Source organism: Parasteatoda tepidariorum, chromosome 6 (assembly GCF_982258835.1).
Source record: "Parasteatoda tepidariorum strain Cologne lab strain chromosome 6, Ptep-v5.0, whole genome shotgun sequence".
Lineage (NCBI taxonomy): Eukaryota > Metazoa > Arthropoda > Arachnida > Araneae > Theridiidae > Parasteatoda > Parasteatoda tepidariorum.
The window spans coordinates 15,672,241-15,690,558 of NC_141760.1; the positions used below are offsets into that span (position 1 = coordinate 15,672,241).

At 33.3% G+C, this 18,318-nt stretch overlaps 2 protein-coding genes across 2 annotated transcripts; both read left to right on the plus strand.

The window, feature by feature from the left end:
* The first annotated feature begins 959 nt into the window (after positions 1–959).
* LOC107445185 (uncharacterized) lies at positions 960–4,133 on the plus strand. Its single transcript, XM_016059531.3, has one exon. It carries the CDS (start codon positions 960–962, stop codon positions 4,131–4,133), a length of 3,174 nt encoding a protein of 1,057 aa, XP_015915017.3.
* Positions 4,134–11,747: 7,614 nt separating this feature from the next.
* LOC107436503 (sulfotransferase 1C4) lies at positions 11,748–17,989 on the plus strand. Its single transcript, XM_016048249.4, has 2 exons — positions 11,748–11,887; positions 16,794–17,989. The coding sequence occupies exon 2, from the start codon at positions 16,803–16,805 to the stop codon at positions 17,649–17,651; it is 849 nt and encodes a 282-aa protein (XP_015903735.3). The 5' UTR covers positions 11,748–11,887; positions 16,794–16,802; the 3' UTR covers positions 17,652–17,989.
* Positions 17,990–18,318: the final 329 nt, after the last annotated feature.

An 18,318-nucleotide genomic window follows, 5' to 3' on the forward strand; every position in this document is an offset into this window, starting at 1 on the left:
CAACGCCCTCTGTGTAAGAAACGAGAACTAGTGTGTGTATTACCAACCTCGAAAGAGGCAAGTGTGTGAATTCAATGTGCAAATAAAATTACAGTCCGCTGCGTTAACATGTGTTTTGTGTCTCATGTTAAGAGAAATAACATGGTCCTTACCCGAGCCTGAGAGGGTAAGCGATCTATGGACGAGAGAATTTTGTGAAAATTAGTGCAAAAGATTCAGTGAAAAGTGTACGTGTACGATCGAGAATCTAAACCGAAACTTAAGTGCGTCTAATAGCGATCTGAGAAGGTAGGTGAAAGTTAAATTTATATTTAAGTGAATTAAACTATAAACATGTCTTTGACTAAATTAAAAAAAGACGAATTAAGACTCGTCGCAGAAGAATTAAACTTAAATGTACCGGAGGGTGCAAAAATTGCCGATTTAAAAACTTTAATTGAAAACAGCGAAGTGTATAAAACAGATCAAGAGCTATTTAAATGCGTACTGGATTATGCTATAGAGGAAGTAAAAAATAAAAAGTCCGATAGTGAATCTAAATTGGAATTTGAGAGAATTAAATTAGCCGATAGTGATTCTAAATTAGAACTTGAGCGAATTAAATTAGCGCAATTAGAAAAACAATTAGCGCTAGCTAATGTTCAAAAAGAGTTACCGCATAATTCCGTAATCGCAAAAGAAAGTGTTTCTGAGAATCCGAGTAATATTAATATCGAAACTTTATTAAAATCGGTAAAAACCTTAACTATACCTGTACCCTCACGAGTTGAATCTTATAATTTATTTTTTCAGTCGTTGGCGGTTTGATTCGTGATGAGGACTTAAATAAAACACTAGAAAAATTCTGGCAAATAGAAAATGTCGAGGAAACAATAACAAAGAGTAAAGAAAACTTAATTTGCGAGAAACACTTTGCGGATACTCATTTTAGAACTAGGGAAGGGAAATATGTTGTTTCAATGCCCCTAAAAGAAGATCCCTCATGTTTAGGAAACTCAAAAGATATAGCACTCAAACGTCTCAGATCGCTGTGGAATCACTTAGCTAAAGATGAAATTTATTTAAATTTATATCGTGATTTCTTAAAAGAATATGAGAAACTGGGACACATGAAAGAGGTTACTAGAGAAATTGAACCAGAGGTAACATATTATGCTACACATCATGAAATCTATCGTCCAGAAAAGTCCACGACAAAACTTCGTGTTGTATTTAATTGTTCTTCAGTAACTGATAAGGGAATATCCCTTAATGATATTCAGTATAACGGAGGAGTGATTCAGGAGGACTTATATACTCAAATGCTAAGGTTCCGCACATATGCATATGCCTTTGCTGCTGATATCAAAATGATGTATCGAACAATTTTAATCAATCCAAATCAGTGTAATCTTCAGAGAATCGTGTGGTGTGAAAATGAAGATGAACCGCCAAAAATATACGAACTATCTACCGTTACTTACGGCACGGTAAGCGCACCTTACTTAGCGCAAAGAACGCTTAAACAGCTCTCAGTTGACGAACAAACCAATTTCCCCATGGCTGCTCCCGTTCTGCAAAATAATTTTTACATGGATGACTGTTTGTGTGGTGCAGACACATTAGAGGAGGCAATTGAGCTCAAGCAACAATTAAAAGGGATTTTGCAAAGTGCTGACACGACACTGCACAAGCTCTGCGCCAATCACGTGAAACTAGCACCAGATTCTGAATGTGATTATACTTTTGCAACGTTAATAGAGACAAAAACTTTAGGTGTATCCTGGAAACCAATTTTAGATTGTTTTCTATTCAGAGTAAAGGTATGCTTGGAGAATTCTTACACAAAACGTGACGTTTTGTCCACTATTGTCAAGCTCTTCGACCCGATTGGTCTAATGGCACCGGTAATAGCAAAGGCAAAGATTTTCCTTCAGCGTTTGTGGAGAATCAAAATGGACTGGAATGACTCTTTACCAGATGAAGAATATCGAGAGTGGCATCAATTTCTAGTGTCTTTAGAGAGCATCAACAATATAGAGATTCCAAGACGCATCTTCATCACTATTACAAAAAGTGTAGAAATCCATGGCTTCGCTGATGCATCTCAGCAATGTTATGGTGCAGCAGTCTACTGTAAATCTAAAAATTCAATGAATGAGACTTTGGTTAGTTTGATAACGAGCAAATCAAGAGTTGCGCCTATAAAAAGTCTGACTATCCCAAGACTTGAGCTATGTGCTGCTGTTCTTCTGTCAAAACTTGTGAAACGAGTTGTTGCTGCGTTAAAGTTAGAAACTGTTGAAATATACCTTTGGACAGACTCTATGATAGTTCTAGCGTGGCTTCAAAAAGAACCCATAGATTTAAAAACCTTTGTTCAAAACAGAGTGGCCACAATACAAGAACTATTTCCTAATCAGCGATGGAGACATGTACCAACTGATGAAAATCCTGCAGACTTAGTTTCACGAGGTGTTGATCCTGATAAACTTCCGTGTAACAACTTATGGTTTCATGGTCCGATGTTTCTTGCCGAAAATGACTATCCAAATCGAACTATAAATTGTAGTGAGAAACACAATGAGTACTATTCAGAACTGAGAAACTCCACCACTGGAGACTTTGAGGACTTTCCGTCTGTGCTTAATATCCATACTAATAATTTTATAAATGATTTACTTGATTTAAGCAATAACTATATAACTTTTTTACGTGTTGTGAGTTTTTTTTTCAGATTCATTTACAATTGTAAAAATCCAGATGCAAGAAAAATTGGTCCCTTGTTAGTAAGTGAAGTAAATGCAGCTGAAATTTGGTTGATAAAATGTTTACAACGAAGTGAGTTCCCAGAGGAAATCAAAAGCTTGGAAAAGGGTAAGCCTGTTCCGAGGAACAGTAAGTTGTCTTCCTTGTGTGTTTTTCTAGATGAAAATAAGCTGATGAGAGTTGGTGGTAGATTATCTCTGTCTGACTTGCCTGTTAATTCTAAGTTCCCCATCATTTTACCGGGTAAGAATTCTTTAACCACCATGATTTTGAGATATTGTCATTTAAAATATTTGCACTTGGGACCACAAGCATTATTATATCAAGTTCGACAAAAGTTCTGGCCTCTTAACGGTAGAAATAATTGTAGGAAAATTGTACATAGTTGTATCACATGTTTTAAAAACAAACCTATTATAAGTAATCAAATAATGGCTGATCTACCAAAGGAGCGTACAAGACCTAATTATCCATTTAACATCACGGGAATTGATTTTTGTGGCCCATTTTCTATTAAGTTCAAAAACCAGAGAAAAGGGGTCACAAATAAGGTTTATGTTGCTGTTTATATTTGCTTGTGTACCAAGGCAATACACTTAGATTTTGTAACTGATTTAACGTCTCAATCGTTCATTGCCAGTCTAAAACATTTTTTTGGGAGACGGGGCAGGTGTTTAAAAATCATGACCGATAATGCAAAAACATTTATCGGTGCTAACATTGAGATTAAAAAGTTAAGGAAAATGATAAATTGCCCAGATGAGACGTTAGCCAGTTATTTTACTAATGAAGGGATTGATTGGAAATTTATCCCACCAAGGTCACCAAACATTGGGGGAATTTGGGAGGCTGGTGTGAAGTCGTTTAAGTTCCACCTAAAAAGAGTAATCGGCAATCAAAATTTAACTTTGGAAGAATTCTTAACAATTTTGACTGAAATCGAAGGTGTTTTGAACTCCAGACCTCTCACTCCACTTTCACCGGAGTTTGATGAATTTGAAACTCTATCACCTGGTCATTTCTTGATAGGTAGGCCCATCACCTCACTCGCTGAACCCCAACTAATAGATATAACTGAGAATAGGCTTTCTAACTGGCAAAAGATTAATAAGTATAGTCAGAGAATATGGAAGTTGTGGAAAAGAGACTACCTTAATAATTTACAGGAACGTAATAAATGGAAATTTGAAAAGAATAATGTAGAAATAGGAACCCTGTGTTTGATAAAGGAGGAGAATTTACCATCTACACAATGGTTAGTAGGACGGATTGTTGAGGTGATGCCTGGCCATGGCAGAAAAATAAGAGTAGTGAAGTTAAGTTTACCTAATGGTAAACTACTTCAAAGAAATATTCGTGACATTTGTATTCTTCCCATAGAGTAATTGTGTAAATGAAAAATTAGCCTTAGTTTTATATCTCAATGTCTTTTATATTACAATGTTAATTGTATTTAGTGATTTATGTTATTGAATATAGCAGTGGTTAATTGTGTGAAATGTTAAAAGTGTTAATGAAGTCACTTATGAGTGAATTGAATATAACAATGATTGCCTGGTTGAACCAGTGCAATGTGGGGCGGTATGTTCAGTTTTGTATGCGAGCAACGCCCTCTGTGTAAGAAACGAGAACTAGTGTGTGTATTACCAACCTCGAAAGAGGCAAGTGTGTGAATTCAATGTGCAAATAAAATTACAGTCCGCTGCGTTAATATGTGTTTTGTGTCTCATGTTAAGAGAAATAACAATAATAATTGAAAAAAAAAGAAAACAAATAAAGAAAATGTAAACGAGGACGAAATGTATAATGAAGGACAAAATCAAAAACTGTTAAACACTATCAAGATTACATAAAAAGTCAGGTTTAATTAAAATTTTAAAAAGGAGTCGTTTTCTGCTGAAAAATTCATTACGTTAATTAATTTAGAGTTTAATGTTTTATTTGTAAGAAAGTTTTTTTGCCAAATATGTAAATTATTAATGTTTGAAAGTCGTGTATGCCATGATATTGTGTAAAGACAAGTTGATAAGTAATGCTCTGGTGTACCTGGTTGACCACAGGTACAAAGGTTTGTATCTGAGATATGAAGGTAATGAAAGAAAGAAGGAAAAGGGCCGTGACCTGTTAGGAACCAGATGACTTGTTTAATTGGAATTGAATTAAAGAAGTTGACATTATTGATGATGTTAAACAGACGTCTTCCTCTATCGGAATTATTCCATTGGTTTTGCCAATTACTAGATAAATATTTTTTAAGAGATTGTTTTAGGTGTGAAACAGGGAGAGGAAAGGAATAACTTTTAATGCTTTGTGTTGCTTTTTTGGCCAATTCGTCCGCTCTCTCATTACCTTCTTTATTGTTATGCGCTTAAATCCAAGAGATTTGAATCGCGGTGTCCATTAGTGCATGTTGAATGTCTTTGGTTATGAGGTTAGTTGATCCTGCGTCTTTAATTGATGTTATTGAGGCTTTAGAGTCTGACCAGATTATGTAATTTATTTGTCTGTTAAAGTATGAGTTATTTTTGATGTGTTTTACACATTCTAATATTGCCAATTGTTCGGCCTGAAAAATAGAGTTGTTAATATCCAATGTGAAGGTTTGTGAATGAGCATTGTTAAGTATTGCGAATGCAGTGCCTGTTTCAGTTTTGGAACCGTCTGTGAAGAGGTTGGTATCTTTTCTAAAGTCGTAGTTACCTTGCTCAGCTAAAGAGATTTTGTTTTTTATATAATAAGATGGGTGATAAATTGGCACTTTCAATTTATTTTCATAGTCCTGATGATTATAACTTATCTGATGGAAGAATGCATTTTTTTAAATTTGAGTTAATGTTGTTGAGCATGATAAGAGCATAATCTGGTCTGGGAGGGGGGGGGATATTTGTTAAAACATGAATAACTGTCGTAGCGGTAGAGTGGTATGCCCTGGTCATATTCAAAAGGAATTTGCGTTGAATCGAAATTAAGGTTCTGGATATCCAGGGTGAGATATTTTTTGCCCAAATATTGCAACCGTGTGCTAGAGAGGGGACTATTACTGTGTTATAAATGAGTTTTCTTGCTTTTTGATTTATTCCCCAAGATTTATTATTGATTTTGTAAAGAGAATTGAGAAGAGTGTTTGCCTTTTCTTAAAGGATATTGACACGAGGACCCTAATTCAATTTTTTATCGATTACAACTCCCAGGTACCTAAAATGATTTGTTTGCTTAATTTTTTCGTTGTTAATTTTGAAGATTACACCCCTGTTAGTGTTGTAAAAATGTATATAGGCTGTTTTATCAATTGAAAGAGTTAAAGAATTGTTGGTGATCCAATTGTGAATACTATTTAGAGTTAGATTCGATACTTGTTCTAACTGCCTCCTAGAGTTGGCATATGTAAGAATTATCAAGTCGCCTGCAAAGGCTTGTATTATGGAATTTTCAAACTGCATTTTCAAAAGGTTATTAATTACTAAATTCCACGCAGTCGGTCCTATGCAAGACCCTTGTGGGCAGCCTTTTTTAATTGTTTTTGTTACATATCCCCGATTTGTTGCTAAAATGGCTTGCCTGTTCGTATTGATGCTTTCTATTATAAAACAAAGATTGGATGGGACTTGGTACATTGACAATTCTCTATTAATTAGATCATACTGGATATTGTCAAATGCCCCTTTGATGTCGAGCGATATTGCGGCGACGTGTTTGTGATTATTTTTTAAAAGTAATAGGTTATCTTTGAAATTTTCTAGAGCTATATTGACCGATTTACCAAATCTAAAACCGTATTGTAAATCAGACAGTGCGTTGAGTTTCTCTAAATGAAGAGTTCGTCTCTTAACGATTAATTTCTCTAGGAATTTACCCAAACAAGGAAGTAGTGTTATAGGACGGTATGAAGATAAAACATTGGGATTTTTGCCTCTTTTAAGAAAAAGTAAAACTTGCCCTTTTTTGAAATGGTCAGGGAAGACTTCCAGAGTGAGACATTTGTTGAAAAAATTTAGGATAAGTGGACTGAAAAACATGAATAAGTTTTTTTACAATTATATAATCAATGCCATCTATGCCTGGTGCTTTTTTGTTGTTTAGAGTTCTAAGAAGACGTTGAAGTTCATTGTGGTTGAAGGGAGGATCTGGATTTTTATTTTGATAGCTGTATTTGTTTTGTTGGATGACATTGTCATCCGGGAAAAGACTATGAAGAACATTCTTGGCCTCTTCTATTGGATAGTTAGTGTCATAAATCTGAGTTAAGATGGTCGGATTGGAGTTTGTTTTAAAGGATGACTTATAATGAGCTCCATGGGGATTTTTAATGCTTTCACAGAGATATTGCCAACTATTGTACTTTGCTTTGATAATTAGTCTTTTTTGCTTGTAAATAGCTTTATATTTTTTAATTTCTTCATCAAAATTTGATCTCTGAAAACGTCTTTTAATTGCTTGTAAGTCTTTTTCGTGGATTGAAAGTTGTGCTGTCCACCAAGAGCTGTCCTCCTCCACCCCATAGCCCAAGGTCAGAAAAACTGATATGGGCACAGCAGGCTTTGGCCCTCTATGGGCCGTCGCGTAACTGAGTTTTTATATATATATATATATATATATATATATATATATATATATATATATATATATATATATATATATATATATATATATATATATATATATATATATATATATATATATATATATATATATACCCCTGTTAAGATACTTCCGCAATCACTGCATTGATAATAACTTCCTCATAAGCATAAGGGCATTCCATAATGTTTATAATTAGAAAAATTGTCAGAAATAAATTCGGAAAAGCATAACACATTAGGGTTTGCAGGCTCATATTTAAACGGGGAAATAATAATAACGCTATATAAATCTCTAACGGATAATGACTGAGGATGGCGGATTTAAAACTTAAAAACCAGTTCAATAGCCTGGTGAAATTCAAAGGTGTTTTTAATTATCACATTTGAATTCCTTTCTGATTTCAGCAGTCTCTCCCATTTTATGTAGTCGTCATTCGTTAGGTTTGTGAAGCGTTTCTTTTTTAGCTCAAACATTTATTTCACACCCTAATATGTATATATTTTTTTGACTACATGTTTACGTTTTTTCGGTTGTGTGTCTGCTATCACTTATAACAGCAAAGAACCATTTACTGACCTCATAGTTTTAAACAATACTGTTCTTTTAAGGCTTCGGTGATACATAACACTCAAAATAATATATCCTTTCTAAAAAGAAATTATTTTTGTTCAGCCTTAATCTTCATATTTCATTTGTCCAACAATTTCCAATATGTATGATAACTATGCATGAATTCAATAGGAATAAAAAAGGGTAAAAAATTATTCTTAAACTATAAATTAGAAGTAGTCTTTTTTGAACACTCTGGAAACAAGGCATTAACAACAAGGCAACTTGTTCAAGGCATTAACAACATTCCCTGTAATTATTATTTTAGTTCTAATAATTTATTTGATGTAGGGAATTAAGTGCAGTGCAAAATTAACTCACATAAATAATAAAGTGAATCAAGACTTATATTTGTTTTTAAACAGATAAAAGTGACTCTGCAGCTTAAATCCGTAGAGCGGATAATTTTTGTTCTCAGTATGTAATCACGTGACTAGAGAGTGAATCGAGAGCGAATCTTTCTTTCTTCCTTGTCTCATTTAGCGGCTTAAAAGTGAAATTTTATTGAAAGAAAAAAAATTGAAAAGCAGGGTACATTAGAACATTGAACTAAAATCTAGTCTGTAAGATTTTGAAAAAAATCCGTTGCCACAGTTTGACGAGCGACAATGTGAAAGGTTAGTGAAACCATATATATATATATATATATAGTCTTGTGTTCGCTGAACTTGCAGAACTAACATGGTAACATGCAAAAATGTAAATACTGTCATTACAACTGTGACGTATGTTATTTTTCAAATTGCAGAAAATTGTATTCCCAAGACGGAATTTTGAGTGTTCTACGGGGAACTTTGGAACATCTTCCGTCGAATTTCTTTTATGACAAATCTTTTTGCTTTTAAACGGGAGCACATCAACATCTTATCATCTTCATACCATTTTACTTCGTTTTATACTGTACTACTTGTACTCATACATTTTGTCCGATTTTATTCATACTATTTATCTGATTTTATTCACTTACAAGTACTATTTTATCAGTTATAACTGTGCTACAAATAATTTTCTGTATGCACTTATGCTTTTGAACTGTTTTACCGCATTGTTTGGCGAAGCGATACCAAAATACGAAAATTATTTTTAGTATTAGGGCATCGGCCAGTTAGTAATTGTTTTATTAACTAATTAATGTAGTTAAAGTTAACTATCAGTGGGAGTGGAATATAATGAAACGTAATGGAACTTTTAATGCGAGGAAAAATGGGTAATTTAAAAATGTTAGCGAAACACTTGAATTTGAAGGTATCTGAAGGAATGCCAAGCATGAAAATATTAAATGTAATTGCAAGCTTCCAAATTTATGGAATATCTGTGAAGGCAAAGATACAAATTGTGATAAACACAAGAAATGTAGCTGAGAAGAGGAAAAAGAAAAAGAAAAAAGAGAGAGAGAGATGTTCAACGACGGATATAACATAATATAATTTTTTCTCGTCTACTTCTTTTACTTAACTTAGATTTATTATTTGTTTATGGATTTCATTGTAACCGAGATAGATTCTTGTTTTGCGTACAACTTCGATGCATAATTAGTTTGTTTAAGTTTGACATGGCTTCCTGCCGGTCTTTGCGTTAAGTCTCTATCCATATATATGTTATCGGCAAAGTATGAAATCAGGCATTGTATAGAATGACTAGGCATTGTATAGAATGCCTAAAATTAGTCGGCAAAGTATGAAATGATTTATATTTCACACATTTCCTATGCATTCTATAGATTGCCAAATGAGAAACCGGCAAAGTATAAAATACATCTCCCATTCGTTTCAAATATCACTTGGCAAGGCTCATTAATTTTAACGCGTGACTTTCAACGCGTGCCTAGTGACTTTTGACTCATAACAAAAAATATTTTTTTACTGTGCTACATGTAAATGGAGGAATTTAATGAAATTTACATGGAAAATTTAATGAAATGTAATTCAAAATGTCATTCAAGCCTGCCATGTTGCAACACGAAGGTTAATTTCATATTTTTTCAATGAAAATTTTGTTTCCCTTAATAAGAAAGACTTAAATTTTGCTTTGCACAACTTTTTAATTTTCTTTCCGCATTTTGAATAAATGTTTTTCATTGGCACTCTCAGTATTTTTTCAGAATAACATTTTTATTTTCGAGAAATGCATGTTACTGTGAATGACCGAAATCGGTAATTTTACATTTATTCGATATTTTAATACTTACTGACGATAGATTAGGAGAAACATCAGTGTAGGACATACCGGGCAAATGTATACCGGGCAATGGCACTTGACCTTCAAAAAAAACATCAGTGTAGGGTATACCGGGCAAATGTATAACGGGCAATGGCACTTAACTAGAACTCGTATGATTGGACCTTTGGTAAATGTTCGAAATATATACTAGGTCTAGTTAAGTGCCATTGCCCGGTATAAATTTACCCGGTAAGCACTACACTGATGTTTTTTATGGTTCAGTGCAACTGCCAGCATAGCATCCGGGCATTTTGCCTAGGCATTGTATAGAATGCCTAGGCATTCTACACAATGCCCAGGCAAAGTATGTAATACTTCTCACATTTCATACTTTGCCTAAAAACGTCAGGCATTCTATGCAATGCCTAGTCATTCTATACAATGCCAGCGTTTCATACTTTGCCGGCAACATATATAATGAAAGAATCGAAATCTTTGAGAAAGAATCTTTGCGAAAGAATTTAGAGTGTGTCACTTAAAAGAATTGATACTTTGTCGGGCTTGGCTTACTCGAAATGGAATGGAAAGAACAGTTGTAACGTAAGCAAATGCCACGTTTCAACAACCCATCAGGATCGAGATACTCACACTACGTTACTTGTAGGTATCCCATTCATAAGAATACTTCTTCAAAAACCAGTATTTCATTCAATTAGATTTATGTATACGTCAAAAACTACTGAACTAAAAGTTGCCGAAGACTTGCGAATTCAAGTGTCTGACATAAAACCTAATTTTAAGACATTTATCGATAATAGAATGAAAAAATTCTGTTTTTCACATTAAACGTTCCTAAATTAATCTAAATTCATTGTCTTCGGTTCGCATACACACTTACTAATGAACTTTTCTTGTAAGTCTTGTAATCTTGTTCCTTCAAAAGAAAATTGTTCTCTAAGGGTACCGTAGCTTTTTTTAAAATTTTATAATCGTCGCTTAACAGCCGACTCGATTTCGGGTTTAAGACTACTCCTTTTCAACTCCACAGTCTAGTCATTTTGAACCCAATCCAGAAGACAAGGGAACTCTTGGATCAAGTAAAGGGAGAAATTTGCCTTAGTGGGGACTTTTTAAGGAAACTAACACGCATTTGCGTTACGTGGAGAATAAAAACACGAAAACCTCCCACGGTTAGTCCGAGGACAAGGGGACTCTAACCCATGATCCGTCTACCACCGACGATATTTTACGTCAGCATTATGGTCAGTGCAAGCCGGGTGTGGAATTCAAATCGACCCGTCATCCTTGGGATTCGTACCTCATTGTAAGGCTCTATACCCTGAGCCACCATGGCTCTCTGCTTAAAGAAATTGGGAACCTCGGATCTATTAGACGAGTGTTTAGTTATCTAGGGTTAAATGAACTTGGCCAACTAAGATAAGACTGTCTGTCATAAGGCTAACCTAAATTTATAAACCTATAAATAAAAATTACTTCGTGACTTCAATGACATAATAGTAATCATAAATATAGAAACTTATAAATATAAGGATAAACTTTATAATCTCTCCCTCGTACGAGACGAAATTAAATAATGGATAAAAAAAGTTCTAACTTGAATAAGTAAGTCTCTATCTTATCATAAAGCTGCTTATCATCTTTCTTAAAATTTGCAAACAAACATAAACATGTTTAAGAGAAGCTTATTTATCTGCCTTTTTGAGTAAAAGCGCTTGGAAACATCGGCCTCACTTTCTTTTCCTCTCCTGAAGAATGTCTATTTGTAGCGGTAAGACTTACTTTAATAATCTAAAACTCACTTTTATGAGAATCGTTGGTGCATTCAATAGAAAAAAAAAATGGAGTCAATTTAACACGTCTATGAGATCACTGTTTTCATAAAATTGTGTGAATGATGTAAATAATAATAAATAAAAAAAACTGTATTATGTGATAATTGTAAGAAAAAAATAAGCGGAAAGTAAAAGCTGATACATGAAATTTTTGAATTCACTCTAAAAATAATATTCTTTCGCTATAAAAAATTCAGATTTTATTACAATGCTTTTTTTTATTGTTTAAGTATGCCGAAACAATATAAATAATTATTATAAATTTTAAATTAAGACATTTTTTTCTAAATTTAGAAATAATTGTATTACTAATATAAGGTTTATTATCGATTCCTAAAAATGAAATAATTTGAAACAAGAATATTATAAGAAAATTTCACTTTAACTCTCTTCTGGCCCAACAAGATGTTGCGAGAAGGATGTTACTTTTCATCCAATTCGAGTTGCTCCAATTCGAGTTTCATCCAATTCGAGTTATGAATTGTATTATAAATGAGTGCATTCGTAACATCGGTTAGAAAAATGAAGAATAAGTAATAATGAAATAGCCTCTTACGCTAATGTTGATAGCATGATTCATTTTACTTATATATTTTCAAATTTTTATTTTTAATACATGTAGATCAGCTATTAATGCGAAAATATTAGTGATTAATGCATGAAACTATACTTCAAATACTATATTTATCACTATCACTGTAAACTATACTTATCACTGTAATGATAAATATACTTTTAAAAAAAAACTTTAGTTACTATTGTGTTGCCATAAATACATTTCTAATGATAAACTTAAATTTATAATTATTAAAAGTTAGGATTAAAAGTGAACATTCATTTATATAATAATTAAAAAGTCACATTTTTCATTTGGAGTATGATGACCTGAACCTAGTTTATGAAGGATTATGGTGTTTTTTGTGATATAATTTTTTTTTAAAAAATTCATATCACAGAATACAGGATTCGCCTAGTTTCTTGTAACACGTTCATATTCGTTGCAGTCATTGTATTAAGTGTCAGCATTCTATAGAATTTAAGGTAACGGGTGAAATAAGATAATTTTTACAAGCTTGTTTTAATTATTACATACTCCGCTTAGTCCACTGTATAGAATTCTTGTATGTTTTTTATTCAGCCATTTTATAGAGTGCCCATAGAGAATGTATAATCATTTCATATGTTGCTAGTGGATAGTTGGCATTCTAGACACTCTTTAGAATGCAGTATTCAAAACATGCACATCTAAAATATTAAATCGAGTTTCGTTAGTATTGCTCAACAACACCATCCTCGCGAGAAAAATTGTACTATCAAGATTCTCCAAAAACAAATGACTGTGTTAAAGCCACACATTTTAAAACTAGATTAGCTACAAAAGTGTGAAATATGAAACATTTCAAACAGGATGGAAGGCATATCTAGAACATTCTGGAGCTTACGTTAATGTCATGGCTTACATAATGGAGTTAATTAACCCCTTAACGCACAGATTTAAAAAAAAAACGGCCAAAATTTGGTGGACAATTTTGATATACTGCGCTTTTGTTCCATGGAAAAAGGCTATATTTTATTCTTGAATAAATAAGTGCTATAGCTTACAATCCTATGTAAATGACAAATATCAATAAAACGATTTTTTTTTCTTAGCTTTCACATTGTTATTTTCAATTCTCGATTATATTCGAAGGTGAAAAATTATAACATCATAAAATACAAAGCTGCTCGAATTATCTCGAGTGTGAACAGTTTGGCCCGTTTAGCGCGCTCGAGTTAACTCGAGAGCAAATCAACGCGATGAAAGCTTGGAATCACGAGTTTCACGCCGACTGCGCATTTCGAAAACATCATGCGCTAGGATCCGCTTGGCGAGTCTGCGAAGTTTGGCGATAGATCATGTTTCCAAATACGCATCTCAGTCAAAGTGCAAAAGTGTTGAGAGAGGTGTGGCTCACGTTAAATATGTCATGGCTGAAAATTCCTTAACTATAAACTGGTTTTGGTGTACGTGCACAAATACGCTTTGAAAAGCCTCGTCTATAAATTTCATTACTGATTCTATGTCCAGAAATCATAAGGACTTAAGCAATTTTAACTAAGCTTCTGGTACGTTCCTGCACGGTGCATAAAAAGAAACACAGGTTGAATACATTTTGATTGAATGATCAGATTTTCACCTATGAAAACACACTTTTAATGGTTCAAGGGACTAACCTTTAAATATGGTAATTAAATAGTGCGGATGATATTTAAAGTTACGAAATCAAACACAAAAAGTACCTCTTCTGATCTGTATCTGTTACTGTAAAAGTATCCGTTACTGAATTACTGAATGTTACTGTCTGTGAATGACAGAAATGGGTGGTTGTTGACTTCCACCGGTGAATGTTGACAATCACATAGTCGCTTTGGTATATGTCGGAAATATATACTAGGTCTAGTTTAGTGCCACTGCCCGGTATGCCCTACATCAAAGTTTTTTTAAGGTTCAGTGCACAGTATGCATTTACCTGGTACTCCAAACACTGATGTTTCTCCTAATCTATCCTCAGCCGATATTAAAATATCGAATGGATATTATAATATCAACGAATAAGTTAATATCAAATCGGATCGAACAAATATTGTGGACATTCACCAAAGCGCCTATGTGATTATTGACATTCACCGGTTGAAAGTTGACATTCTCTTGATTTCGATTACATTTCACGACAACATTCTTTTTGATGGATTAGGATTTGTGATTCCAAAATACAGTGAATCTGCATTTTGAAAAATATGTTTCTTATAGTTTAGGGAAGAGAGCAGCTTTAATTCAAATTTACTTTTTGCCTTTATGCGTATTTTGCCATAAACCCAGAACTAATGAGGCAAATTAAAAAATGTTGGCACACAATAATAAAAAAAAAAATTTATTAAAAGATTGGAAAAATTATTTTTTATAGTTATTTTTTATTATTTTATTTACTAGTGGTCTAACTTTGTATGTTACACCAATTTTTACACTAAATAAATCAAGGCAATTTTCTAACATTAATCCGAAAATTTCGAAGAATGAATTGAATAGTTCTTAAAGAATAAAAATTCAAAAGTACTTAATGGTCCTAAATTTCTTTAAATTAAAACTATATTAATTAGAACCATTCGAATTATTGTATTCGAATTTCGTTATTCAGACATATTGAATTACATACATTAAAATGATGCAAAAATTTTTATATCTTACCATTCGAAAAATGTTCAACCATTATTAACTAAAATAGTAAATAATCAACGAAAATTATTTTTACACACTATTATATTTGAACAAATTAATTTCATAATTGAATCGGACCATGTTAAAAAAAGGGCATCTAAAAAATCTGCATTTTCGAGAAAAACCAACAAAAAAACTGTCTCGATTGTGGAAAAATTGTTTAATTGCTTCCAAATTGTTGGATTCTCATCATTAGGTAGTATAGAAAATGACTCTATATTTGATAATCTGTGATTAATATTTTAAAACCAACAAAAAACTTGTTTTCGTAAAAATGTGACAAACCCCCTTTTAACATTGACCGCTTCAATTGTAAGCAAAAATGTTTCAACTTGATCACGACTAAGCCAAAAGTAAAATTAACATAATCCTTCGACCTTTGAGCATTCACAATGCGTGCGATTTAAATATACGATAGCACGTCGATGCGATTCGCGAGCACCTGTAGCATTTGTCGCTTTACTTGTAGTTTCTAAACATTCGCGACCCTAGGACAAGTAGTGTGAATGCTCCTTAAAGTTTTGAGAACATGCATATCCAGAGAAAGTATGTTTTTGGTTGTGACTTTATAATTTTAAATATCATCTGCACCACTTAATTTGCATAATTCAGGCTAACCCTTCAAAGCATTAAGATTGAGTCCTAAATAAAAATCTGATCATTAGATCCAAAATAGGTTCAACGTGTTCGCTCTTTTATTTTGAGAACTGTGTCGCGTGAGCTCTGAGAAATCCATGATCTTTCTTAGTAATTGCGCTACGCAGAACATACGTAAGTGAACATGTGAAGTGGCGTTTTAATATGGATGGTGTTTTCTACACTAGGGAGCGCTGCACGCTCTTGACTGCCTATACTTCCGGGTTACTGTTTTCGGTGTGTTTTGAAGCCATTTGGCTCAAAACGTGATCCTTGTGTTTTGAGACTCTCTGAAGTAAGATTTCTTGTATACGTTTATGTCTTACCTAATTTTTAATTTGTGTTTAAAGGAAGAATCGTCATTTGAAAAAAGAATCGTTATAAAATACTTCTTACATTGTTTTACCAACTTCGAAATTTAAACCTAAATGGTAATTTGTAAAACGAAAATGTCACTACTCAAACAGTAGGCTAACACTAACGTCTGACGGTGCACGGATTGCAACAAGAACTAACAGTAATATGCAAGAGGCCGAATCAGAACTGCTAAAAGAAAACGAGTTCACTCTAAATCTAGCAATCATGTGACTTTTTTTAACAATACATCTCTAAAAAACTAAGGCAAATTTTCACTTCAAGCGCACCAGAATTACTTAATATCATTAATATATTATGAAATACAGCAGATTTGTGCTCAGAAATTATATAATTTATTTCCTTTGTTAAAAACAAAATTATTGGTTTAAAAATATCGCCTCACAAAATAAGCTGTAATAAGCGGCTGTGTACTTTGTAACCGGAAGTAGAGAGGGCCGAGAGCTCGAGATTGTTGTTGTTTACATTTATATTGAAAACACCATCCATACTAACATTACATTACACCATCCATTATTACATCCCTATTAACACTACCATCCATACTAAACTGTTATATTGGTTATTTGTTACAGACTAGAGCTATGGCTAAATTGACGATTTCTGGAGCAGAAGATAGCGAGGAAGACGCAGCAGGAACAACTGAATTATCTTTTTCACAAAACTCAGATTGCAAGAAAAAGTTCCGAGCATTCAGACCACGGGATGTCCTTCTGAGTTCCTATCCCAAATGCGACAGTAAAATAGTGGATATCATAGTTTGGAAACTCCTGTATCCTCTTTCTAATTTGCCACCTTGTAACAACATGACCAATCGATATCTTATTCCCATAGAAATGCAAGATGGAGTTTTTCCCAAAAATTCTCCTAGAATACTTAAAACTTACCTACCGTTTCATCAGCTGCCGTTTCACAAAAGATCCAAATACATCTATGTTCTGCGATCGCCTTGGAAGGCCTGTATTTCTTATTACAAGTTTTTAAAACTGACTCAAGCGATTTCTGAATCTTTTGAAGAATTCTTTCAATTGTTTTTGGAAGGAGAGTTAGGCTATGGCTGCTATTTTAAACACATTTCCCCGTGGATCAAACGATTGGAAGAAAGCAACGTGCTGGTACTTCGCCACGAGCATGTTAAAAGTAATCCACGCAGTGCTGTTTTCATGATTGCTGCATTCTTGGGAGAGTGCCATTTAAATCGAATACTACAATCGGAAGATATTTTGGATGGCATTTGCGCAGAAAAGCTCCGATTACCACCGACCCGCAGACATGTTTCCGTAGAAGAAATGCCGCCATGTAAGCTGCAGTGTTCCGAAAAACAAATCCAGGATTTAGTCAAAAAAATATCAGAAGAAACTGAAGGAACCTGTGTACAATATTTATGGTTGAGCATTTTGAAAAATAGAGTTATTAACAGGCGTACGATTTAAAACTCTTGTTGTAACGACTCCAAATCCAGATATTGAATATATATCTATACATTATCTTATATTTTAATCATATTTAAGGTGCAAGTTGAAATAAGTATCATTGTTATGTTTTTTTATAGATAATTTCGCATATCTTATTAAACGTAGTAAAAATTATTTTAATTTAATAAAAACAATTCAATTATTTATAACTAAAACAAATTTTTTGATCGATTACAAAAATTTATAGTGTATTTCAATATTTCAAAATAGTTTTTATATAAATGGAATTCTAAAATTAACAGTTTTTATCTAAACAACAATGTTCAGTTCGAATGAAATAAAACCATTTTCTGCAAGTAAGTTTTTCTATTTTATGTGTCTTTTTAAACATAGGTTTTTTCGTCACATGTTGTCGCTTATCTCCAATATGGTCTGACGGAAGAATCCATTGACATTCAAAAAATCAAGGGAAAAAAAGAGGAGATGAATTCAGGACGGTCCAAAATGTGTTCAAAGTAACCCTGGTGTTGATGGCACGTGGGGCAAAGTGGGTATGTTCTTATACCCTTAGAAAAACGTAAACTCTTTAAGTGGCCCCTGGCGAGGTGCGAAATTCGTTACTAACTTAAAACAGTTTGTTCTTCATCCTAAAATTTGGACTGCCGCTGCAAAGAACAAATTTAGC

Excerpts from the sequence above, each read along its gene's own strand:
- LOC107436503 (XM_016048249.4), top strand. The coding sequence starts at position 16,803 with ATGGCTAAATTGACGATTTCTGGAGCAGAAGATAGCGAGGAAGACGCA.
- LOC107445185 (XM_016059531.3), top strand. The coding sequence starts at position 960 with ATGCCCCTAAAAGAAGATCCCTCATGTTTAGGAAACTCAAAAGATATA.